Source organism: Siniperca chuatsi, linkage group LG1 (assembly GCF_020085105.1).
Source record: "Siniperca chuatsi isolate FFG_IHB_CAS linkage group LG1, ASM2008510v1, whole genome shotgun sequence".
NCBI classification, from domain to species: domain Eukaryota; kingdom Metazoa; phylum Chordata; class Actinopteri; order Centrarchiformes; family Sinipercidae; genus Siniperca; species Siniperca chuatsi.
The window spans coordinates 4,835,292-4,859,976 of NC_058042.1; the positions used below are offsets into that span (position 1 = coordinate 4,835,292).

Genomic DNA, 24,685 nt, shown 5'->3' on the forward strand with positions numbered 1-24,685 from the left:
CCATCCAGCTTTTTGTTTTCTGATGTAAATGAGCCTCACAGGGTCACTAAAGTCACTTCACAATAATACTGCACACACACAGCTCCAGCTCACTGTTAAAAAAATAATTTATTGCAGCATGGAATTTTAATTTGAAATATTGATAGTTTTCCTATCAACAATACACGTTTGCATCCACTTCAATCCAACAAGAGCATTTAACAAGACAGTAACATCTGACAACGTGACACCTGTCCGCTTTTTCTCACAGCTAAGACAGTCTGATGCACATTTACCTGACACACGTTTCTCTCCACAACAGTTATTGTTGACAAAATTGAATGTGTGTTCGCACAAAAACATTTTATACACTGAACATGAACAAACACTAGTTTGGTTGAATACAGAACAGAGTTTTAGGAATACAGTTCAGAAAATGCTGAACATACAAGACTGAAGTTGCATCCAGTAGTTTTGAATTGCTGCACAGTGAATCTGAACCTTCACTGCTGTAATGGACATAATTTAATTCACCTATTAAAGTCACCTCAGGGATGTTCCATAAGCAGTATGCTCACAATATTAAAAGGAAAACTCCACCCCCAAAACACTGTTAACCAAAAGAGTCAGTGGTGTTGCATCTCTGATACTTTTATTGTGAGCATTTTTATTTTCATTGTAGATAATAGGGCAGTCAAAGATCATGTGACGTCTCATTCAGATATTTCCAGCAGCTACAGTGGAGTCTTAGAGCAGAAAATGTATCAGCGATCTAAAAACAACAGTTTGTGATTCGGTGTCAGTCCCCCAAAAATAAAAAAAACAAGGGTTTCTTTCTAGACCTGCGATTTAACACCACAAGTTCAATAATCATACAAGGAGAAATTAATCGTAGACAAAAAAAAAGGTATAAGGACCGATTTCTACACCCACAGGTGCAGGTAAAAGTTAAATTATAGTACGTTTAACGAGAAAGTCCACTTTTTTTTTTTTTTTTTACTTGCCCCTATACTCCTGTTTCCAGGATAATTGAAATACTCGCTTGTGCTTGACCGGTACTGCGCATGTGCAGCTCTCAGAGATGAGAAGGAAGCGAGATGGCTCACTCCTTAGCTACTTCCATCTTCTGCTCCAGGAAAAAAAAAAAAAAAAAAAACGGTGTTTAATTCTTTTTTACTTCTGTATTTAGATTTACTTGCCCCAGGCAATTGTTGTTATTGAGCCCTGCACATAATCGCATAGATTCCTGTTGGAATTTTATGTCAGTACAGATGATTTTACCAACAAAAAACACTGTGTCTGAAAAACCGCTTTTTCTGCTCAAAAATCAGCTTGCGTGTGTCTGCTTGGATTTGAAAGTTTGGTTCAGGCGAATTCTCTCGCCCCTCGCTGACCGTGACGTAACAGGCAAGACTCCCAGGTCTAAAACGTACGTTGACACCCCACAGTGGTAAAACCCGATAGTTGATGGTTTGTGGGCTTACAAAGAAAACAAATTAAATTTTGATGCGCGTCACACAATGATGGTGTGTGTTACTTTCTTTTTTTGTTTTGTTTTTTTAATTGTCAGAGCACAATGACTCCTGTGGTGACAGAGATATGAGCCCAACTCTGAAAACCTGATTAAACCAATGTCTGAACACTTTTCTTTCTCATGAAGACTAATTTACCCATGTGCACAGAATGCAATTCAGGCTTCGACTCAAGGGATTGCATAAATGCATTCTGGGAAATGTAGGAAACCAATTACTGAAGTGGAAGATGCAAGTTGAGGATAACTGCACACCAGGATTGTGTACAAAAATCACTTCATCGCTCACTACTCCCTGTATTGACGACACTCTGTTTATTGTGGGCAGTAAATTGAGATTTCTGACATTTTGCTGTGTGGCACATTGCATTGTGGGATTGTAAGCAGAAAATAGCATACATGAACACTATTTGTTCCATTGTGGGAATTTTTCAGGGCACTATATATGAATAAATGTCAAACTCAAATTCAGACACTCAAATAAAATGGCGGTGGGTAAATACAGGGCCGTATGTAGTAAATGGGGAATGATTTTGGACACAGAAAATTAAATTACAACAGTTATCACAAAGTAGCTGCTGGAAAATGTTGAAGATCACAGACTAATTATGTAAAACTATGTTAAGGGTGGATTTTTCCTTTAACGTCACTCGTTTAGTTATGTGTTTCTACCATGTGTCTACTGTGCGTCAGGTCAGCCTTTCGACATTCGGCTTGGTTCTTCTATCTAACATATCCTACGTACAGTATTGATCCTATCTGGATGTACTAAGTCATGTGCAGTGGTGCTGTTCGCTCTCTGCCCGTCAGATCATATGGAAACGGGGCAGATGAGGATGCGATCCTCCAGCATAACGCTGAGGACGAGGAACACGAAGTACAGTACGAACATGGTGAGGCCCAAAATTCGGCTCATCTTCCAGCGACAGGCGGCGATGGAGATGATGACGAAGAGGAGCATGAGGAAGAGCAGCACAATGGCGCAGAACAGGCCGTTGGAGCTGACAGTTACCGGCTCGCCGTTGTGTAACAGAGTATAAATGAGCCACGGGACCGGCAGACTAAAACCAGAGGGGACAGACGGGTTTCTGTCAAATTTACAGTTCATACTTTATCTGATCAGTACATCTGAGTGAATAATGAATATTGTACTTTATACTTGAATAAATGTATTTTATACTTTTCACTACATTTATTTGACAGTTAGTTAATTTTCAGATTACAATTTTACATTAAAAACATGCGATAATCTTATAAAATACAATACACTGTTAAAGATTAAACCAGTGGTTCAAAATCTTTTTGGCTTGTGGCCCTTCACAAAAAAGCAGAGTCTAGCTGGGGCCCCTTGTCATGTTTGAGATGTCTAAAGAGCTGTTAGCAGTTCTACAAAAGAGTGAGTTCCCCTCTAAACTTCTCAGATGGTTTTATTTAAATAACAGTTTGAGGCCAAAAGAGGTAAAGTTATCGAATATTTTAGAGAAAAATGCAACAAAATGAGCAGAGAACGTTTTTTCCTTTTGTCCTAATCATTTAATCATCTCATGACCCCTCGGATTTATCTTGTGACCCTTTGGAGGGGCCCAGACTAAACTAGCTAACTGAATATTTAGTACTTAAAACTAGCTCTACCTCGACCAGCTGCAACAGTAAAATGCTGCTTATAGTACGCACTGATGAGTCAGGATTAGCAATCTAATAATATATATATATATATATATATATATATATATATATATATATATATATATATATATATATATATATCTCAAACGGGACATTTACTCTGCACTGACACTTATGTACTTTTACTTAAGTAGGATTTTGAATGAGGACATTTTACATTGTTGTACTGATACTTTTACTAAAGTAAAATACCAATGTATTTAGACAAAACAGCTCAATAAAATTCCAAAAGAAATATTCTCTGCCTGCTGTGAACCTTTATATTTTGAGAAAATTATGACCGCTAAGCAGAACTTCAACCATCTTCAACCTTATGGATTCAATCTTCCGAGTCACTTCCCATCATACAGTTAAATTCAGATCAAAACCTCTTCTGTCTGAATTACTTACTATTGGCTGCTTGTGTCTATTCATCTGCTACTGTTACTTTTGGTGTTCCTCAGGGTTCGATTTTAGGTCCTATACCTTTTAGCTTGTAAATGCTCCTGCATGGTTATAGAAATGCAAAAATATATTTCTTTCCATTTTTTATCCAGATGACACTCAACTGTATCTGCTGGTTAAACCAAAATGTCTCTGCTGGCCTTTGCCTCTTATAACCTGTCTTGTTAACATTAAATGATGGATGTCACAGAACTCTCTGCAGCTAATGAAAAGCAAGATAGACCTCAGTGTTTCTGAATCTCCCAACTGATCTTACGATCAAAATCTTGATTTTGATTTACAGGTAAATAAGGTGGTTCAAGTGATGCTTCCTTCAACTGAGAAATATTCTATATCCCAAATCCTAAAATTCTCTTTAGTTTACAGCTAGTACAGAAAGGGTATTGCAGTTACTCACCCAATAGTGATATCAAAGATGTTGCTGCCCACTGAGCTGGACACGGCCATGTCCCCCAGACCTTTCCGGGCCACGATCACGCTGGTGATCAGGTCAGGGATGGACGTACCGGCCGCCAGGATGGTCAGGCCCATGATTTCCTCTGAGATGCCCATAGTCTCGCCCACCTGTAAACAAGAAACGATGAAAACAGGTGTGTGAGAGTCACTGCTGAATGTATTCAACTCGTACATACATGAAATCAGAAATCAGTAACACCTGGCCATATTGTCAGTGTATCATTCAGGATTTTTTATGCAAACTTCTTGGGGGTTGTTTTTGGCCTGGTTGGTCATCTCGCCCATTTACCACCTACCCAACTCAGACCAAAATCATATCTGTGCCCCCCTCCAGCATAGCATGTTAACTCTTAGTTTATATACAGTATAGGTCTTAATTTGTTTTATTTTTACAAAAAAAATTCCAGGAATTTGTTTATTTTGAATATTCATAAATTTGATTAATATACATCAATCTGGGTGAATCAGATTTCAGAAGTTGGCCATAGACAGTCTTGTCGTTACAAGGAATCCGCCAGACAACCAGCGGAGACTCCAGAAAGTCCTCCATAAAACCAGGCTAGCTGAGCCAAATTGCCTACAAGTCAGAGTAATCCTTTAAATTATTAGATATAAGCTTTGTCATACAACTGAAATATTTTCCATGCTCTGTACAAAACACTAGTGTCACAGTGGCTGTAAATTCCCATAAACATGACTTGTGTGAATTGTCAACCAACCTGATGAGCCCACCACACCATCAGGTAGGAGAAAACTCCGATCCACAGGATGGAGCCGATAAAGGTCATGACAAAATACTTCCTGGACGCCTGGAAAATACAGAAGTAGTTCTGGTGTTCAGAGAAACTGCCACAGAACATTATGTAACAGATTTGGATCCAGATGAACAAATGTTTTTTTAACTCTAGTAAAACACGTTAAACTGTATGTGTGTGATAATACATCTGTTTATACCTTTCACTTTCTTAAAAGTTCTTTTGGTGCAACAGCTCGTCCACACACAACTTCAGTAACACGAAAAAATACAGAGGTTGCACTCTTGAAATACCAAAAGCCAAAATCACTTAATTTCAAATATTAATTTTTTGACATATTTCAGCACCCGCTGTATTCAACACCCTTCGGCAGATGCCAAAACACGTCTGCCAATAAATGAGTGTGCGTGTGTTGTGTATGTTTTTTCAGATGCTGAAGATCTGTTTGATAATCCACATTTTTATTTCAGCAAAATGTAAAATATAAGTAAGTGGAGGTTTATCAGAAGTAATTAAATTGAGTTATCTAGAAGCACTTACATCTACTGTATCACTTAAACTTGTTCATGAGCAGCTCAGAAAAGCAGCTACGTTTTCAGCTTTGTGACAATGCATTTTCCAGCTAATCCAAGAGGGGTTTGGAATAGTTTACTTAGCCTAAGAAGCAGGAGAATTTTCTCAACCCATAAAAGGAAGACTTCATCCTTCAGTTTATCTGAAACATTCAAATTCAAAATCACCAAATTTGGTGATACATGGTTTTCACTGGACAGGAAGGGGGTGGACAACTGTAATTTGCAAAGTAACTAAAGCTGTCAGACAAATGTAGTGGAGTAAAAAGTACAATATGTGCCTCTGAGATGTAGTGGAGTAGAAGTATAAAGTTGCATAAAATGGAAATACTCAAGAAAAAAGGACCTCGGTGTTCACGAGGACGGCTCGTACTCACCAGGTTGCGGACGTCAGGCAGCGTGAGCCACAACGGGAACACAATGGGCAACAGGAAAAGATATGTGGCCTGTTTGCGTCTGGTTTCAGGCCACTCTAAAGACAACGGTTCATTCTCCTCCTCTTCTTCCTTTTCTTCTTTCTCCTTGTTTACATCATCATCATCATCCTCCTCATCATCCTCTTCACTCTCACTGGAGTCACTGCTCTCGTCCTCAGTGCCGCCCTCTGATCCCCCCGATCCCCCCGCTGCCGCCTGCAGGAGAGAGCCAGTGTGTGTTTGTTCTTACAAAGTGGTTCAAACTTTTTCTGTCATGCTTGATTTCATTATCATCAACCGGTAACAATCCTGGGGAAACTAGTTACAAAAGGAGCAAAGCTGAATTTTATTTGAAATAATATTTTCAAAAGACATGACATGCATGTTTCTCTGTCTCTGTTGTGCAAATGAAACATGACAGTTGAACTTTTTAGACACAAGACAAAAGGATGTACACTGACACTGAACACAGCAGGACAGGCTTCTTCATATTTAACTCATGTGTTTGTTCGATGAGCATCACCTGTTTTTCTTTTCTGCTGTCAAAAATCTGTCTTGTACATTTTAAGATAAAATAAGAAAAGCCTTTATTGATCCCCAGAGGGGAAATGCAGGCGTTGCAGCAGCACAAGGACAGAAATAAGTATATTATTAAATAATATAATTAGAAAAAATAAATAATTCGAAGAATAGAAATAAAAATAGAAACTATACAGTACAATACCAATGACCAGTGTTGTATAGTAATAGTGCGGTACGGTCTCAAGTGAATTGACACAGTGGTGCGATTAGTAGCAGTCATATCAGAGTAATATGATACCATCTATTATAACAGTAAACACCAGGATAATGTAGCTATTTTATGATTAAGTAATGATACTTAGTGTTTTTCAGTATTTATATATAATATATAATGTAATAAAACAGTATAACATAAACATAATATAGTATAATTTAGTTTTAGATATAAAATAATACGTGGTGAAATGTAGTAACAGTATAACATAATATATTAGTACAGCAATATGGCATATCATATATATTACACAATACTATATTTTATAATATAGTTTGTAATATAGACACAATATAACAAAATGTAATAAATATGTAGTAGCGCAATATTTGCAAATAACCTGAATAATAGCTAACGTGCTAATATCAGAGCACTCTTGACTCAGACGTGTTTCACAGCACGTGAAAAGCACAGGACGAACTAATTACGTTAACGATGGCTGGAGGGATTTTTGTTTGACAGGTCAAAATGTCTGTTGTGAAAAAGGTCTTTGGTTTCACGTCACGTATCCGTTATCTAATTCTTAATATCAGGGCTGCAGTATTTGAGCCTGGTGTCAGATCTTCAAGCCAAGCAATCATCATTTAATGCCCCATTTCATTTCTGCCTTTAGTGACTCCTAATCATCAAAAAACACACCATCACTGACAGGATAGTACGCAAGCTGTGGCGAGACACGGAGGAACGTGAGGTAAACGTAGATCATGTGCTTATTTAATATGTTCATAAATACTTGAAGTAACATCTTTAAAATAATGCAAACACACACATTAAATCTGTTAAAATACTCTCTCACTAAGTGCACTTTAGTCTACCCCGTTCTGACAGCCTGATACGAAGGCTGAACGTCTCCGTCACTCAATTTCAGCCTTCGTCGAGGCAGCGACTCATGCAAAAGCTTATAACTCGAGAGTCAGTGAGTCGGGGTCGGCTTTGGAGGCCGTTTGTGATGGACGATGGATCGTGTTTTCTATAATCCAAATTGACAAGAGCTGTTTTTTTGGGGTAAATGTTAAAAACGATAATAATAGTTTTCAGCAGAATCATGAATTTACAGCTAATTCATTCAAGTCTAGTGCATCATTAAACTGCCTTCACATGCTCATCAATACCTCTTATTTCCCAGCTGTCAAGTTGTAATTAAAGAAGCGACTGCATTCAAGTGCTTCAAAGTCTCAACATGGAGCACGTCAGGAGGATACAGATGCTGTTGGGTCTTTATTTTCAGGTAATGTTACTTTGACATGGTTGTTTATGTTTTGCAACACAATACATTGAAAGTAGTAGTTAGTAATAACATGTAAGTTAAGGGTCATTTTGCCAGAATAGAGATCAAAGCGCTACTTCAAAACAAGTGGATAAAAATAATATCCAAAATCTCAATTTAAACAGATCTTTGTGAGTAATTTCTAGGTTGACAGCTTCCTATTTTCATCCTGCGTACCTTTGACTCATCTGGATGGGCGGTCTCCTTCTCACTCGTCTCTTCTGTTTTTTGAGGCTGTGAGGTGGACGGCTCGGCTGCAGCGCCCCCTGGTGCACCGGCGGCAGCAGCAGCACTGGGCTGCTCAGCGTTTGGCTTGTGATCAACATCTGGAGAAAGAGGAAGAATACACCGCAGATAAATGTCACATTTTATCATGTCATCAAGACCTGTCTAAACTTTAAAACAAGTCAGTGTAGGTGATCCTGTTAATGACTAAAACTGCTCACACACACACACCTTTTATAAGCTTAAATCATTTTTTTTTTAAACAGATAGTGCTGTTTATTTCACACTTTCAGACAAAACAAATATTTTTAAATGTTAAACTGAAAAAAGGGTCACGTTGTGTGGGACCATATGAAGTGCCAGTGGAAGTGATTGGAGATAAACATGCTCTACTAAAGGAGGAAAAGGGATTCACACACACACGGTCCCATCTGCATGTAAATCCTCGGGCTGATTGATTCGGGCTTGTTGAGGCCTCTCCAGGCTCCCTGCAGCCCCACTTTGCTCTGCACCTCAGACTCTGAAGTACCTCATTACTGCACACTGTGATGCGCAAACACTGACTGAGAGGCTCCGCTGATTGTGGAGAACCTCCTTCAACCCCCAAACCGTCTCTGATGATCGATACACAAAACCAACCATTTATGAGTGCTGCACCTCCAGCACAGAAACTAAATAAAACATCTTACAATATAAATCGAAAAATATATACAGATCATGTCTGTGTGTGTCTGCATCTGAACTTTCTTTAAACACAATTAGAAATGTGCTTGTTTGCCTTTTTCTAAGATGAGAAAATCAATATACATTTAATTCCTGTGTGTTTGGTACACACGTGTTTATCTTAGCTTAACACAAAGAGGAGGCAGGGGGAAACTGCCAGCTTAGTCTAAAAATTAAGCTTTCACAACAACAACTCCTAAAAATGTACTTTATCTTGTTTAATAAACAAAAGGAAATTTAAAGTAGACATTGTGGTTTGAGGCAGTTACATGTTTGGAACCAACTTTTATTTGGAACATTATAATGCTAAATATTAGCATGTTAACATGGAAACTATACATGTTAATATGCTAATATTAGCCTTCAGGTTAAGCAGCTCAAGTACAACTTTGATTACTCTATAATTAATCTAACACTAAAACATTTTTTGAGCTGTTAATGTACAATTTTATAGAGAATTTGACCAATAGTATAAAATGTTGTCAGTAATGCAGAAAACAACTCTAAATGCTGTTTTTTTTAGGGGTTAAACCCGGAGTTAGACGTTCTCTCCTGATTTGGAATTTGACCTCCTGCTGCAAAGAAAATGGCCGCCGTACCAAACTATTTTTATTCAGGGAACAGCGTAGATCTTTTCCTCTGCCACCACAACAAAACTTTAAAATATTTTGTCCCATGAGTAATTAAGAATAGCAAGTTTTTTGGTTTTATTCCATCTGAAAACTTTCTGCTATGTAATGAGAATTACAGCTGCTTTGAGGCCACTGATCTTTTGACAGGGCTAGGCTAGCAGTTTCCACCTGCGTCCAGTCTTTGTGCTAAGCTAGGCTAATACACTTCTCGGGCCTATCTCATGAAATTTATATCATTGTTCTTATCTGACTGTGGGCTTTTATCAAAATGTCAGATTTCACCTTCATCATACAACTCACCTTCAGAGTGGTGGTGATGTGACTTTTTGCCCACGACCGGGACGTTCAGAGGGTTTACTTTGTTCTTTGCTGCAATGAAGAGAATCATCGCTCAAACAACATGAGTCCGTTTTATATTAATCGGGATACACTTCTTCACAAGCAATTTTGTGCAACCAAGTCAGCATGCCTTTGACCTTTGACCTTATACTCACACATTGGCCATTTTGTAGAAGACAGGCTTAGAACAACAATCTAACCACTCCAAGGACTCGAATCAAACACAGGAGTGAGTTGATTACCCACACCTCTGCTAAAATGTAAACCTACATCCCTCCAGATTCTTGTGACCAATTGCAGAATAAATCTTGGTACACAGCAGCGGGACAGTGCGGGACCTCTATGTGCCAGCGTATATATCTCCTCATATCCTTGACTTTTATATTTCTATGTCTAGACTCTCAAATTAGCAACCGAATAAAAGTATCATGCTCTTTACAAACAAACTATTACCTTCAAACAGGTTTGTGTCAAAAGCGTAACATGTTTTTTTGCTTTAGTACTAAGACTTTTCCAAAGTCTTAGTACTGGAAGATTGTGCAAATAAATACAACAAACAAAACACGTTCATATTGAAGAGGATACACTTATGAATCCTTCTTCGAGACTCATTTGGAAGTCTTGTTAACAGCCACATCCTCATGGAAACCAGAACCAAACAGGCGAAGATGCACAAACTGAGACTCCATGAGAATCCTGTGATCATTACGTTTCCAAACAGCTGCTGTGTGAAAAAGGTCAGTGATCCTCAACAACACAGACACAACTGGGTGCAAACACACGAACATGCAAACATCCAGTATAGACAAACAACCATCTAATATAAAACAGAACAACCATCCAAAATCAGTTCAGAAACACTTCTGGGTCAGAAGTTGAACACAACAACAGACACAACACCAAAATGTCTTACGTCTTACCTTTCCTCTGTGCTGACCCCTCCCCTGTGACATCACCATTAAAGGATGTCTCTGATTGGCAGAGACACACATCAGACTAAATACTAAACATTATCGGTCTCCTCCAGTTATGTGACACTTCAGTTAGATGCAGCTACATACAAATATATTAAATGAGAATTTCCTTTTTGAAATATATTCTTGCACGCTTCAAACGATGGAGCTGGAAAAATCAAAGAATTTTGCTTCTCAAGTTTCCAGATTATTTTTAACCATCTCAAAACAGTGCAAAACAATCACCAGACTAACCGCTGGGAAAGTTAGTTCTCTGCTGTCTTTTGTCTGAGTTGCTGACAGGGTCGCATGTGAATGCAACGCAGTTTAGCATCAAATGAACGTGAACTACAATCACAACAAGACACATGACAGAAAACAACAGCGAGGCAACATCTTGTTGCCGCTCTTACCTCTTCTGGCTTTCCTCGGGCCGGGGGTTTTCAGGGCCCCTCTAAGGGCTGCCTCTAGGATGGAAACCCACAGCAAGGATTTTAACTTCTGGGCCATCTGATTTATTTATTTTCTATGTTACTGCATCAGTGTTTTTCACTCTTACTTTTTGAGGGCAAAAATCAGCGTGTGTCCACTCAAACTGATAGAAATCATCTGTCTGTACTGTTTTCAGTGTCTTCCAAATGGTCCGTCAGTATTTTGTGATAAATTGTTGTATTTGCATCACTGATACTCACTTCGCATCCTTTTTGGATCTAGAATTAAACTAGGAAAGACCCCCAGAGATGAAAGTAAAGGTAGAAGAGACGGATAGCTAAGGATACAGTGAACTATTTAGGATGTGCATTAGATAAACATCTATCAGGGGAGGCCATGGCTATGAAAGCCCTCACTAACATCTGCCAAAAGACTAAATTCTTGGCAAGAAAATCAGGGTTGTTGGATAGATCAACACTAAAGACGTTTGCCGGAGCATTAGTTGCTGGTTTAACAGTTTATAGTTTTATAGTTTAATACTTCAGACTGCCCAAAACAAGTAAATCAGGGTTGTGTTAAAGTTACCTCCGGTACTCATCTTGATTCAGCATATTTTCAACAACTTAAGTGGCTTCTAGTTGAAAAAAAATAGTCATACAAATCAAGTTGGGACTTACCCACAAACTTGTTCATATTGGTGGTCCCCAAATATCTGTCCAACTACTTTAAATCGCTTCAGAGACAATCACAACTATGGAACAAGAGGCAGCCCAACAGATTTTATTCTTTTTAGATTCAAGAGTTCAATGGGCAAAAATACCTTTTATACATAATAAACTTCCAGTATCTCTGAAACTCATTGAAGCAGAGAGACATTTTAAGCATGCTATGAAGAAATGTTTAGCAAATAGTCTCTCAGAATAGGAACCTTGCACAACTTAACTCAGAGTTGTCCTTTTATGTTACTTCTTTTATGCAATTAAATGGATATTAAATCGCTATCTATTTCCTTCATTCCGTCTCGTCTACTTTCAACTTTCAGTTAGAGATTTCCTACAACGCCTTTCAACAACACTGGAGAACGCACTTGGACCGAGTTTGGCACTGTCAAAACAGTTTTTTTAAAACTACAGATGAAAAGTGGCTCCAAGAAAGAAATCTCAAAGAATCCCTGTTTTATTGTAACGGACCAACATTAAAATCTGATTTACAGCGAATGACAAACATTTTCCGCTGTCAAAAATATCTGGGCATGACGTGACTTTGTTTGACTAGTTATCTACAGGAATAAAAAATTAATACTTAAACCTAGAAATGCATCACTAACAACTGTTCTTTACCAATGTTTAAGTATCTTTCCTTTCATGCCAAAAATAAAGAAGGAGCTTAAAGAAGTGTACAAATGGTTCCTGCAGTTCAGTGCAGTTGCAAAGCTCAGATGTCACACTGCCGTCATAGTTTAAACAATGTGCTTTGACCACTTTCTAATGAGTCACTCTTTTATAGGATTTATAAGTTGTATTGTAATGTAATAATAACATAAGAAAGGTCAAGTTGTAATTATTAATGGTTAATAAATCATTTACTAATGCTTTATAGAGCAGTTTTAGCCATTAATAACTAACTTTTAGTTTGTCAGGTTGTGGAAAATCCCATCGGCTCTGAATCATTAATTGTAATAAGCCAACTACAAAAGTTAGAAAGGCATTTGTAATTATAGATGTTAACTTTTTAAATAAAGGGTTCTTACATTAATCCAAGTCCAAGTTGTTAGTAAATTAATTCTGGTCCTCATGGTGAACTAAAAAGCTACAAATACAAATCAAGAGTCATGCTGAAGAAGGATTAACACCAGCCACTTCCTGGCAACCCAAAAGTTGTTCTTTTCATGGCTTATAAAACATTATTAAATGATCTATTAACCATTAATAAATGCATTAGTTACAATCCCTCATAAAGGGAGCTTTATTAGAAAGTGATACCAAAATAAAACTTAAATTAATAGAAGTAGTACTGGGTTAACTAACACTTAATTCAGAGTGGGGATGTGCTGATATAGAGAATGAAAACTGAACCACAAACTGACAAATTCCTCGCGCTCATGATATCTGGGCTTTCCTCTCCTGTCAGTCTAAACACTGGGTCACAGTTCATAAAGCCACTGCAGCACACTGACTACTTCTTAATCTATAGACAGTGTAACCAAGTACTGTACTTGTACTTTACTTGAGTCTTTTGTTTTCATGTCACTTTCTACTTCTAATCTCAGAGGGAAATATTGTACTTTTTACTGCACAACATTCATCTGACAGCTTTAGTTACTAGTTACTTTACAAAATAAGATTTTTGCACACAAAACATATGAAGAGATTATAAAATATGATGTTTTGTTATAAATTAAACTACCCAACAGTTTCTACAAGTACAGCTGAAACGATAAGTCGATTAATCGAAATTGAATTTCCCCGATGAGAGAGTAATAAAGTACTTCTTAAATCGATTAGTGGATTGACAGAAAGCCAATTATAGCCAACTAATTTGATAATCATTTAAGTCATTTTTCATGCAAAAACATTTTATGGTTCCAGCTTCACAAATGTGGAGATTTGCTGCTTTTCTTTTAATTATTTTAATGTTTTGTTAATAATGTTGAGGTTTGGACTGTTGGTCAGACAACAACATCGTGAAGGCGTCACTTGGGGCTCTGGGTCGTTGTGACGGCATTTCTCACTATTTTTCTGAATTTTTACAAACCAAGAAAATATTCATTAGTTGCAGTCCGATACAAAACTGTTCAAAATGAGCTCCACCTCAACCAGCTACAGCAGCAACATCCTGCTTTTACATTAATGCATCAGTAATCATAATCTAATAATATATAATAGTATAACAGTCACAGGGGACATTTTACTGCATTGAGTACTTTTACTTTTAATACAAAGTACATTTTCCTGATTATACTTCCATACTGTAACTTAACACTTTCAAAGCAGGACTTTTACTTGTAACAGAGTATTTTTACAGTGTGGTGTTAGTACTTTTACCCAAGTAAAGGATCTGAATACTTCGTCCACCACTGTCTGTTGCTCCACATCTGAATTTATGTAACTTAACAGAAAACTGGTGTCATTATCAGGAAGCTAAATCTCCTCAGGTCCACTTTTAAGATGCTGACAGTTCAGCGTAATAATATGCAATCCAGCTGCACGGAGCCGGTCTCAGCTCCAGTCCCTCTGCTACAGTAGCTCCATAGAGATAAAGAGCTTGGTCTGCTAGCACGCTGGCTCTTATCCAGCTTTTATTAGCCTGTATTGAAAAGCTGATTAAGGCTCAGCGGTGGCCGAGTGCTGTGGGAGCGAGGAACAATGGCACTGTGAGTTCGAGGACAGGCTGAAGGTCGCTGTGGTTCATCACGCAACCCTGACTTACAGGACGGACATAGCTGAGTCACTGGAACATTTAGTCGATTAGTTGATTGATGGACAATTAATCGATTTGAGTCATTTTTCCAAGCAAAAATGCCTAAAATTCACTAACTCCAGCTTCTCAGATGTGAGGATTTGCTGCTTTTTTGTCATATAATAGTAATTAGATTAAATGATATTTAGCAGAATAATTGATAATGAAAATAATCATTAGTTGCAGCCCTACTCCATCCAACAGCACAGTGTTCGCTGGGATATAATGATGATGTGGTACAGAAATAACAGCAGAGTATCAAGTTAAGTCTGATTAAAATTTTAAAAAGTAATTTACCCATTTGTTGTGATCAAATAATATCCAAAGTCTCTAAATGTTGTTAACATTTATTTGCAGACAAATATGAAAAAAGGGTTTAGAAGTTGGAGTTTTTTGCCTCCTTATGCTTAACTTTAGGGGCATGTTGTCATTTTAAGGAGATTTTAAAGTATCATTAAATAGTATATTTAATGAACAGTGTAACAGTAAGACATTCAGACACAGTTTTTGGTTGTTTTATAAAGCGGCCCTGAGATGCAAAACACAACATTTCAGAAAATACACTTTGCCACAGCTTCTCAGAAAACACTACCTTTTGGAAAAAGTGTTGTGTTTTGTTAAAAGGTCATATTTTCTTTATTTGTTTCCTGAAATGTTGTATTTTGTACCTCAAAGCCACCGATGCAGATTTATGAAAAGCTATGAAAACTTTTTTTCTCCCACACCACAGCTGCCTCCTTCAAAATCACTCCAGTAACCCATTGGGGGACAGTTTTACCTTTTTACACGTGACTGACAACTGGATTGAAAAACCTTTAAAAAGGATAAAATGTTAAAAAAAGGGGTACATTTAGTGGTCTGTCTCCTCATTTTAAAATTTCACAGGGGTTTTATAAAACACCTCTACCACCAGATGCAGATGTGAACCATTGTTGGTTCTGGTTGTTACCTTCTCCCAGAGGGTCCAGTGTGTGGATCATCAGCTGGAAGATGGTGCTCCTCAGCGAGGTGTTGTGGAGGGAGGCCGAGCTGCCGCCTCGCTGCAGAATGGGACGCACCTACAGGCCAGCAGACACGTAATCAGAAATCAAACTGCAGCAACAACTTTCTGGCAACATAAAGTTGAACAAGTGCAAAACTTTGAAGGCCAACAGCGACACCAATATTAAGTGTGATTAATAGCTAATTTCCAGCTAATACTAAATATTTTACAATTACATGCTAAAACCTACTTGGAAAAATCCTTTGACATAGCATTTAAAAAATTTGCAATCTGCAATCTTAATTATAATGCCTGCTAAGATGGAAAATGACCAGCTTCATGACAAAAAAAGTAGAAAATGAAACCTAAACCTCTTCACCAAACAGTGACTGTCAAATCCTAGCTTAGACACTTTGGATTATCTCCACATGTTGAAGCGGTGTGCATGGGGCTGTAGTAAGAGAGATACTCTGCATTTAAAGAGCCGAGGTTGGGTCTATTTGTTTCCAAAAACCAAAAATACAATAGCACAAGTGTAAAGAATGGATGTTTGCCTGCACTAACGTAGCTTGCAATTCTTAGCATGTCCAGCTAACTAGCATACTACCTATAGTAGTAACTTGGCGTTACTTCCGAGGCTAAGAGTTAGCATATTATTAACTAACTACATTAGTTTGTTTGGTTACTAGACACATATAGTATTTCCCCACTGTGAGGAAGCCAGTGTTGTATCCTGGATGCTATCAGAGTTTAAGCTGAAGTTATCGGCTCTGGAAGTTTACACCCCATCTAACGGTACGTTTGCCAAACACACCGCATTGCCCCTCATCCTAAAAGCCTTTTCTCTTGTAATGTTAAGAGGTGAAACATGCGGTTTTAAAATACAAACAAGTATGTACGCTAAACAGCCAAACAGGGTTGTGCGACTACCTAGCTCTACACTACGATACAAGAACAATTCTGTCTTTGTTTCTATGTCTTCTACATGGTTCATCAACTGGTGAGGATGCTGACTGTTAGGGACCTGTTAGCTTTAGCCGCTGATTTTTAGCATGCTAGCATATATGTAGCCATTAAGTGCATATTTAAGGCCGCTTTTATAGGGTTTTCATTTTTATTTGAGTTAAGCTGGAAACATTGAAAAGTCAGCAGGAGACTGTTCAGCTCATGGAGATAACGGTAGCTTAACGTTAGCTAGCTAGCTACAGCTGATAAAATCTTCTAGCGTCAGTTGTCATTTCAACCATGCAAAATTGATGGTCGCTGGCTAGAAATGCAAAGCTGCTTTTGTCTACGTCTGTCTGAAATCAAGGACCCATTGTTTAAAAAATTGCGATGGTAAATCTGCCACCATTAACATTGTAAACTGCATTTATGCTGTGTGAGAACAGAAAGCTAACTAGCGTAGCATGTAGCAGTGATTTTATTTGGCGATTTGAGCATCACAAGCCGAGTGCCATATAATCCCATTATATTCAAAAAAGGCAGACATCTCTACGGCCGATATCTCCAAAACCCGGCAACTCAGACCAAAAAAATCTAGATGCACTACAGGTAAGAGGGAAAATATGTATTTTTGATTTTGCGGTGAACTGTCCCTTTAAACAGATTGTTTTTCTGAAGCTGCAGTAAAGGAGAAGATTTAACACTGACAAAGATACAAAGTCAATCTGACTCCAACTTCGTACCCTGAGTCTCGCTTTGTCCTCTTGTGGCTCTGATGGCGGTTTGTTGCATTGAGGGCTGCTCGGAGGCGGTTCAGGCTCTCGCTTGGATTTATCTTCATCTTTTGGTGCAGCAGAGGGAGCAGCAGAGGGAGGAGGTGCTGGTGGAGCTTCACTCTCCTGTAAAGTCGGTGACAACTTAATTCAGTTTACATGCACGCACGCGCACACACACACACACACACACACACATACAAGAGCATATTCACACATTCAGTTTCAGACTTTTGTGGATTGCAGAGGTCGTGGTTCAGATTGTTCAGATGTTTGATTTATCTGATCAGAAGCTCAGTCTAAATAAAGATCAACTTTGCAGACTGTCAAGGACGTAGTTGCTGGGGGGTGACGGTGGACTTGTCCCCCCCCCCCAAGTGTGCAACAGTGTTCCTGGGTAGACCCGACAAAACGACTATACAGTACAGTAATCCTATCTAGTTAACACTATAGTATGTTTCTCGCCATCAGCAAAAGAGCACATCATGAAGCTTAAGCTTTAAAGTGGATCCTGCTTTATTATCTCATCCTGACACCATTATTTCTGCTGATACTGTGCTTACATGATGCATATTGTTAAAATAAGTTGCGTTTGATCAAATTACCACAAAGCAAACCTGGGCCTGTGTAATATTCTGGCATAGAAAGACTGCACGCAGTTCATAAAGAGGGCTGGGAAACGGGGGAGTTAATCAGGAGCCAAGAACCAGCAGCTCATTTTTCTGCCAGTAGGTTAATCCGGCCATGGCTGTAAGAAGATCTGGGTCTCACTCAGTCACTTGCCTTTAAACTTGGTCTGTTGTTGATTTGCTGCTTGGTTCAAATCACTTGTTAAATAGTAAAACACTCAGGAGGTGTGTGGACGCTCACTGGCACAAACACTGGGACTCATGCAAGAACATTTTCGCATTCTTATCCTTCACCTCTCTCACCACTTTTTTTCCTGTGAAGTTTGTTGGTTTTTCAGAGTTTTCCAAGTCAGATTCACCAAACTCTCTTAACTGCACAAACCTGACGAACATCATCTGTTCATGAGTTGGTGTCCGTGAGATTTGATCATTAGAATAATCCTCGCACAATATGCTACGTAAGGCAACCTGCTCCGCTCTGTTTGTAGGCAAATTGAAACTGTAAAAAGTCGTATTAACGGGACCTAAAAGGAGAAAATATTACTACAGCTGTCATCATGGTACTGACAAATAAAGAAGCAATGGTTTGACATGCAGTGAGATGCTAAAACATGATTTGCTAAAACAAAGCAGTCCATGACTAAAATGGGAGGCAGTCTAATTGATGTGATCGTCATGGAGATAACATTACATTGCAGGTGATGTTAGGAATACGTCAGGTGTTATTACGGAGGATATAAGTTCCCTCTGGATATCGGCTTGCGTGAGGACCCTAAGGGAGCTGCTGGAGTGATATATGCACATTACACTGATGTGATGAACAGGATATTAATTTTACATTAAGTTTTTTAGTTCTTAAGTCAAACAAGTCTTTCCCCCCACCTGTGGAGAGAGGCAGACTGCCTGTACATGACTCGTGCGACAGGTCTGGACCACTCGTGAATGTCGTTCTTACCTAAGAGAAAACTGGCTGATGCGACAAGTTCTCTCAAAATCACTCGTACGAGCCACTTAAGAACGAATCTGTTCACCAGAGTGATTCCTGCATGAGCCCATTGTCTCTGCAACACGCGCCTTAAATGCCCTTTGTGTATTATTCAACAGGTATCCACAGATTATTTTCTCTGAACACACTGACGAGAATAAGACTAAAAACACTCAAAGTGTTGGGAAATTGATATAAATAGATTAATATGAATAAATATTGGATTTCCTGAAAGATGATATTTTGAATTTCAGTAATTCTAGACCCATTAATGTGGCAGCATGCCTCATTATGCTCATTGTTATGACTGAAGGGGCACATACTGACTGCAGACGTGCTTCAGGCTAATTGGAGACTGTGCTGGTGATACTTGAAATACTGAAACACGGTTCTGCATGTTAATTACAGGCTCAGACATTTACTGCTCTCTGTCAGCTGCAGAAATCTGTGAAGTCTGCAGGTGTTCTGCAAAAAATAAGCCTTTTAATAATACATTATTCCTTTGTTGAGCCCCCCCCCCCAAAATCTAAATGAAATGACAGCGCTACATACTGGTGTTTCAGGGCAGAAACAGTAACATTCACATCACTTCATCACTGTGACACGCTGTCTGTGACACCTGGAGTCCTTTCTGTTCAGCATCATCAAAGGGTTTTACACAAATACAGGCTGTCACCTGCACAAATCACTGTCCCTCTTTCACTGTATCTGAGCAGGCAGCCGTCCCAACTGTGAGGAGATGAAAGGATAGAAAACATCCTGTGTTTAGATGGAAGTCGGTCTGGTAACAACTGCTCTGCAGAGACCTCTGTTATGTCTGGATCCATCATCCATTATATCTGATGTTGGTGTTTTTATTATTTAATCTTTTTTTTTTTTTTTTTTTTTAATGCGGGTAGCTGCACAACAACAAAACAGTTTAAAACCAACACCTTTTAAGAGTTAATTCAACAGTTCAGGTAATTTTAGAGGATAAGGCTGGTGTTATTCTGTCTCTTTCCTATTGTCAACAAATCCCACGAAAAGACCAAAAACAACAACATGGAGGTTGGAGGAAATAGTGCATTTATTGGGGACTATTTTCAGCGGCGGATGAATCCACAATTGGTGCTGTAGTGAGTGTTTGGGGCAGCAGGACGGTGTGTGTGGGACTGAGTCAGAATAAACTACAGTGTGTATGTGTTCAAGGTGTTGAAGGAACACAGTGCAACAGTGCGGCTCACTGACTCACAACACTTGTTAGTTGGATCAATTCATTGCTGGTTTTGGTCTTTTTATGGGATTTGATGACGAAAAGAAAAATATAGAAAATAACCAGCCATACCCTTTAAACTAGGGCCGTTCTATAATGCAAAGATATTCTTTATCGACTTCCACTGGAATTGTATTTTGATGATTATATTATCATTCTAAAAAATTCTGTTGTCCAAATTGCACTTATAAACTAAGATAATTAGTTATTTAACTTTTGCTTTAAATATGTAAAAGGCGTTATTTTTCTTGGTGTACTGCAGAACAACTTGCACTGGACATCAAATGAAAAACAATTCGATTATCTAATTTTACAGTGAATATTGTGGTATATATTAATATCAGATAATTCATGTCCAAAAATAGTTTGTGATATTGATGTAAAGCAGGGCAGCAGCAAACGATTATTTTCATCACTAATTAATCTGTCGATTATTTTCTCGATTAATAGATTCATTGTTTGTCTATAAAATGTTGAAAATTGGAGGGAAAAAAAACAAAAACAGGGCCCCCGACCCGACCCCCCCCCCAAAAGACATTCAGTTTACTGTCATAGGTGACTAAGAAAACCAGCAAACATTCCCATTTAAAAACCTGGAACCAGTCAATGTTTGGTATTTCTATTTTAAAAATGACTGATACGATTAACGTATTATCAAAACTGTTGCCGATAAATTTTCTGTCGATTGACTAATCGATTAATTGACTAATCGCTTTGTCTCTAATTTCAACAACATGACACCACAGAGTCATTTCAGCTCTAGCAAACAGACACACAACTCTCTGATCGGACAAAACTGCCTCTGTGAAATCAACACTATTATCACTGGAAACATTTCAGTGTAGCATGGATTTGATTTGATGTTGCAAATCAGTGAAGGAGCCAAATTGTGGCTTTAATCAGATATTTGGAGTTTCCAAAGTTGAAGCTGATTGTTGAATCATGGAGCTGATATGACCCTGAGGCTGCAGTTCACATCTGTATTCAACTAAAATCAACTTTGATGGACACAGACTGACAGCAACACTGACAGAAGGTTGTTTCCTACAACCTCAGTGTGAACACGAATGATGATGTTGTGCATTGCATCCTTATTTGACACTTATCTTTAAGATACTTTTTTCCCAGATATGTGACACCTTCAAACCTAACTGACCTTCTCTGGCTCCTCTGCGGTCCACACCTTGACGATACTCATGTGCTTATTGAGCTGGCTCTTGACCGCATGCTCGATCTGACAGTTGAACTTCATGAAGCTGACGTAGCTGATGTAGCCCGTCACCAGGAGCATGCTCTCCCACCACAGGATCATGTTGTCCAGGAAGAAGACGATGAGCATGATGAGGTCCAGGATGTAGAAGGTTACGTCTCTGAAGAGCGGCCACCAGGTCAGGTGCAGCATCTCCCGGGAGAAGATGGCGCACATGCCGATCACAAACAGGATGTTGAAGACAGCTGAGCCCACGATGGTGCCGATGCCCACGTTGCTGTGGGAGATGAAGACACCGATCAGGGAGGTGAAGAGCTCGGGGGCAGAGCCTCCAGCCGCCATGAAGGTGGCCCCGGCCACGTCGTCGGAGATCTCCAGCTTGTTGGTGATGACCTCCAGCCCAGGAACAAAGAACTCATCGCAGACAATGGCCAGGGCGACAAACATGTAGATCATGCCTATGACATGCAGGACCACCCAGCCTTGCCGTCGCTGCTCCACTGAGAAGAGGTCTTCTGGGTAATCACCCTTCCTGTGAGGGGGTTGGAGTGGGGGACTAGGGGTAGCTGTTGTGGTTGGTGGCGGTGGAGATGGTGGTGGTTTGGGAGGGTGAGGATCTACGTAGATGCACTGTTCGATATCCGTACTGTTGACGATTATCACCAGAGGAGGTTTGGTGCTTTCAGGTGAGACAACCTCCTCTTCCTCCTCCGTCTCATTGGATGCCATCACCTCCCGAATGTTGACCTCCACGACATCATCACCACCCCCCTCTGCTCCGAGAGCGTCATCCGTCTGGGCGGAGGCTCGCGGCTGAGAAAGCCTGGCCTTCAGAGTCAGCGTGTAGACGAAACACAGCAGCACACCTGAGATGAGGAAGAGGACGCGACTGCGCCTGAGTCTCCTCCTCGGAGGCGAGTGCACGTTCATTGCCCTGTGGTCTCGACTCCAAACAGGAAGTTATGTCAGATGCATTGCTATTCCTTGATAGTTCCAGCACCGTTATGTGGCGAGAAGACACCGCTGACAGGGAAGAGACACACACACGTACACACAGTGTGTTTCATCTTTTACAGCAGGCAGCTTCAACCTGTGGAAGGACTGAAAACAGAAAAACACACACACAGCTGAAAAATCACATCATGAACATGTGTGTATTTTTAATGTGCTCTCTGCTTGCATAGTTGCAGAGGCAGATCTACTGAAGAGTGTGTGTGTTGGGGGTGATGCAGACAGCCACCTGTTACTATGGCTACCTAATCACACAGGCTTTGGCTTCTCACAAAACAGGAGTCCATGAAAGACACGTTAAACATGTTAAATCGGTAAGAAAAAAAGCGGACTTGCATTAAAATAAAGCAATCAATTACGAAATTGCCTCCGATTAGTCACAGCGTGAGCGCCCACACGGAGACAACGTGATGAAATGCGCGCGTGCTGTAAACGATCATTAATGAAACATTAATTAACCCTACCCGCAGTGCATTAAGACCTCCGTGTTAATAAAACCCATCAAATCTATGACTAAAAAGGGCGTGCTGAGGTTTAATTGTCGAGTAACACTGAAGCCGGTGCGGATTATAATACAAGGTCGACGCAAACCGTTAATCTATATTCTTTTACAAACCATAATTAATAACAAAGAGACAATTAAATGTAGAAAACAGGTGTGTGTATTAAGTGGTGGTGGTGCGGGTGTTACCTGTGCCGCCGGCCGCTCGACCCCTCGCCGCTGCGGACCGTCCCTCCAGCTGTGCGTAACGGACGCAGAGATGCTGACTCCGGGTTTTGGGGAGCTACAAGGGCGCACCGCATGTCACGGCTTGAACGAAGCTCAGCATAATGCTGCTAAGAGGATTAGGAGCCAAACACCTCTCACCTTCCCTTTCACACATAACGCTGTATCAATACACCAACATTCAAACTGTTGAATGCTGGTCGCAGCTGCCAGTTTGAGGTGAAACCTCGGAGGCGGCTCTGAGCGCTGCGCCTGTTGGATGTAGAATAATCAGATGTGCAGAGGCTGACAGGGGGAGTTTGGTCGTTACTTTGGGTGTGGTCAGGTGAAACCTCATTTCAGGAGTGTGCCGAATTGATTTTATTTCCCTAAACAGAGAGCAAAACATGAAAATACACGTGGAAAAGAAGTGCCTTTTGGTTTAGCATGAAAACATTTGCTTCACACGTGAGAATATAGATATTTACAGTATTTTAACTTTGAAAAATGTTAATGTTTTGTCATATTTAGTTCATACACTTACTTTAACAAGTTGCAGGTGGAATTTTCATGTCTATTTATAATTTAATGTGACAGTTTTTTCACTTAAGGGTTAGTGAACAGAGTTTGGACTGTAATTCGAGTAAACATGGATCAATTAATAAATAATGATAGTACTGATAAATCAAGTTAACGTGACCAACAAAAAAAAAGCAATTAAAAAAAGAAACCATTTTATGCTAGGTGCCTCAAACTTCAACAAGAAAGTATTTAAAATAAATAAACATTTTACCTGCAGTCGGAGTCCCTGCTCACCCACACAGGCGTTTTCACTTTGCCTGATTAGACATCAACCAGAATAAGGATAAGACCAGAATAACACCTGTGGGTGACTTAAAGAGTGGCAGGGGTCCTCTAGGACAAGATCACAGCATCTGATGACATTACACTGATAATAAATTCACTGGACTGTTACGTGAACTTGAAATTTACTAGTACTGCAAATAAAAAAAAAACAAACTAGAATTGTCCTGAAAAAAGAAAACTGAACCCATTAACTGGAGCTAACCTCAAACCCCAATTTAGAAATTAAATTAAAACAAATTAAATATTTGTTCACTCACATTTCCATTATCTTGGGCTTTCCCCCCTGAACTCTCTGCACAAGAGTTTTGTCGAAAAATAACTATACAGTTGCCTTAATTTTCACTTTTACTTGCACAAGTATATGATAACGCAAAGATCCAATGTTGAAATCTGTCAGGACACTACATTAATTACTTTTTTTTTTTATAAATTTTAACATTTTTTAAAAAGCAGAATGAAGCACACCAGAAAAAACAAACCATGAAAACAAACAAATTAGTGTATTCACAATGCAAAACTGATTACATCTGAATCCAACTTAAATCACTAAATTTAAAAAGGAAAGTTTCACACATTTTTCACACATGAACATTGAAACAGGTTTTAGTGGCTGTACTCATTCCTACTGTTCAAACCTTGGAATATATATATATAAAAATT

The 24,685-nt window shown here is 39.2% G+C and overlaps 2 protein-coding genes across 15 annotated transcripts in view; one reads left to right on the forward strand and one right to left on the reverse strand.

Moving 5' to 3' along the window:
- LOC122886523 (C-myc promoter-binding protein-like) overlaps positions 1-8,227 on the forward strand; it is an 87,445-nt gene extending 79,218 nt beyond the window's left edge. For 6 of the 9 annotated variants that reach the window (XM_044218876.1, XM_044219238.1, XM_044219038.1 and 3 more), the window contains 2 exons: positions 7,762-7,863; positions 8,136-8,227. In XM_044218876.1, coding sequence (XP_044074811.1) covers positions 7,762-7,863; positions 8,136-8,142 — 109 coding nt within the window. In that variant the 3' untranslated portion in view covers positions 8,143-8,227. Of the gene's footprint in view, positions 1-7,248; positions 7,641-7,761; positions 7,864-8,135 lie in introns of all 9 variants that reach the window. The other 3 variants (XR_006380411.1, XR_006380410.1, XR_006380407.1) reach the window with 3 other exon arrangements.
- On the reverse strand, positions 90-24,518 carry LOC122886881 (sodium/potassium/calcium exchanger 1-like). Of its 6 annotated transcripts, XM_044219675.1 has the most exons (13): positions 23,952-24,518; positions 23,144-23,547; positions 21,388-22,542; positions 17,336-17,491; positions 15,615-15,723; positions 11,188-11,241; positions 10,742-10,792; positions 9,783-9,851; positions 8,080-8,228; positions 5,801-6,055; positions 4,816-4,905; positions 4,038-4,204; positions 90-2,571 (listed from the first exon to the last, which is right to left on the reverse strand). In XM_044219675.1, exons 3-13 carry the CDS (start codon positions 22,369-22,371, stop codon positions 2,322-2,324), a joined length of 2,334 nt encoding a protein of 777 aa, XP_044075610.1. In that variant the 5' UTR covers positions 22,372-22,542; positions 23,144-23,547; positions 23,952-24,518; the 3' UTR covers positions 90-2,321. The 6 variants fall into 6 exon arrangements, with proteins under 6 accessions (XP_044075610.1, XP_044075629.1, XP_044075710.1 ...); XM_044219694.1 differs by lacking the exon at positions 23,144-23,547; XM_044219775.1 differs by lacking the exons at positions 10,742-10,792; positions 23,952-24,518 and adding an exon at positions 23,703-23,941.
- Positions 24,519-24,685: the final 167 nt, after the last annotated feature.

What these genes read in the sequence shown, in the direction of transcription:
- LOC122886881 (XM_044219694.1), bottom strand. Translation starts at nt 22,371, where the DNA reads ATGAACGTGCACTCGCCTCCGAGGAGGAGACTCAGGCGCAGTCGCGTC. An exon ending in CCGCAGAGGAGCCAGAGAAG is followed by an intron (nt 17,492 to 21,387) that starts GTCAGTTAGGTT and finishes CCGACTTTACAG; the next exon opens with GAGAGTGAAGCTCCACCAGC. An exon ending in CCCGAGGAAAGCCAGAAGAG is followed by an intron (nt 10,793 to 11,187) that starts GTAAGAGCGGCA and finishes TCTGCCAATCAG; the next exon opens with AGACATCCTTTAATGGTGAT.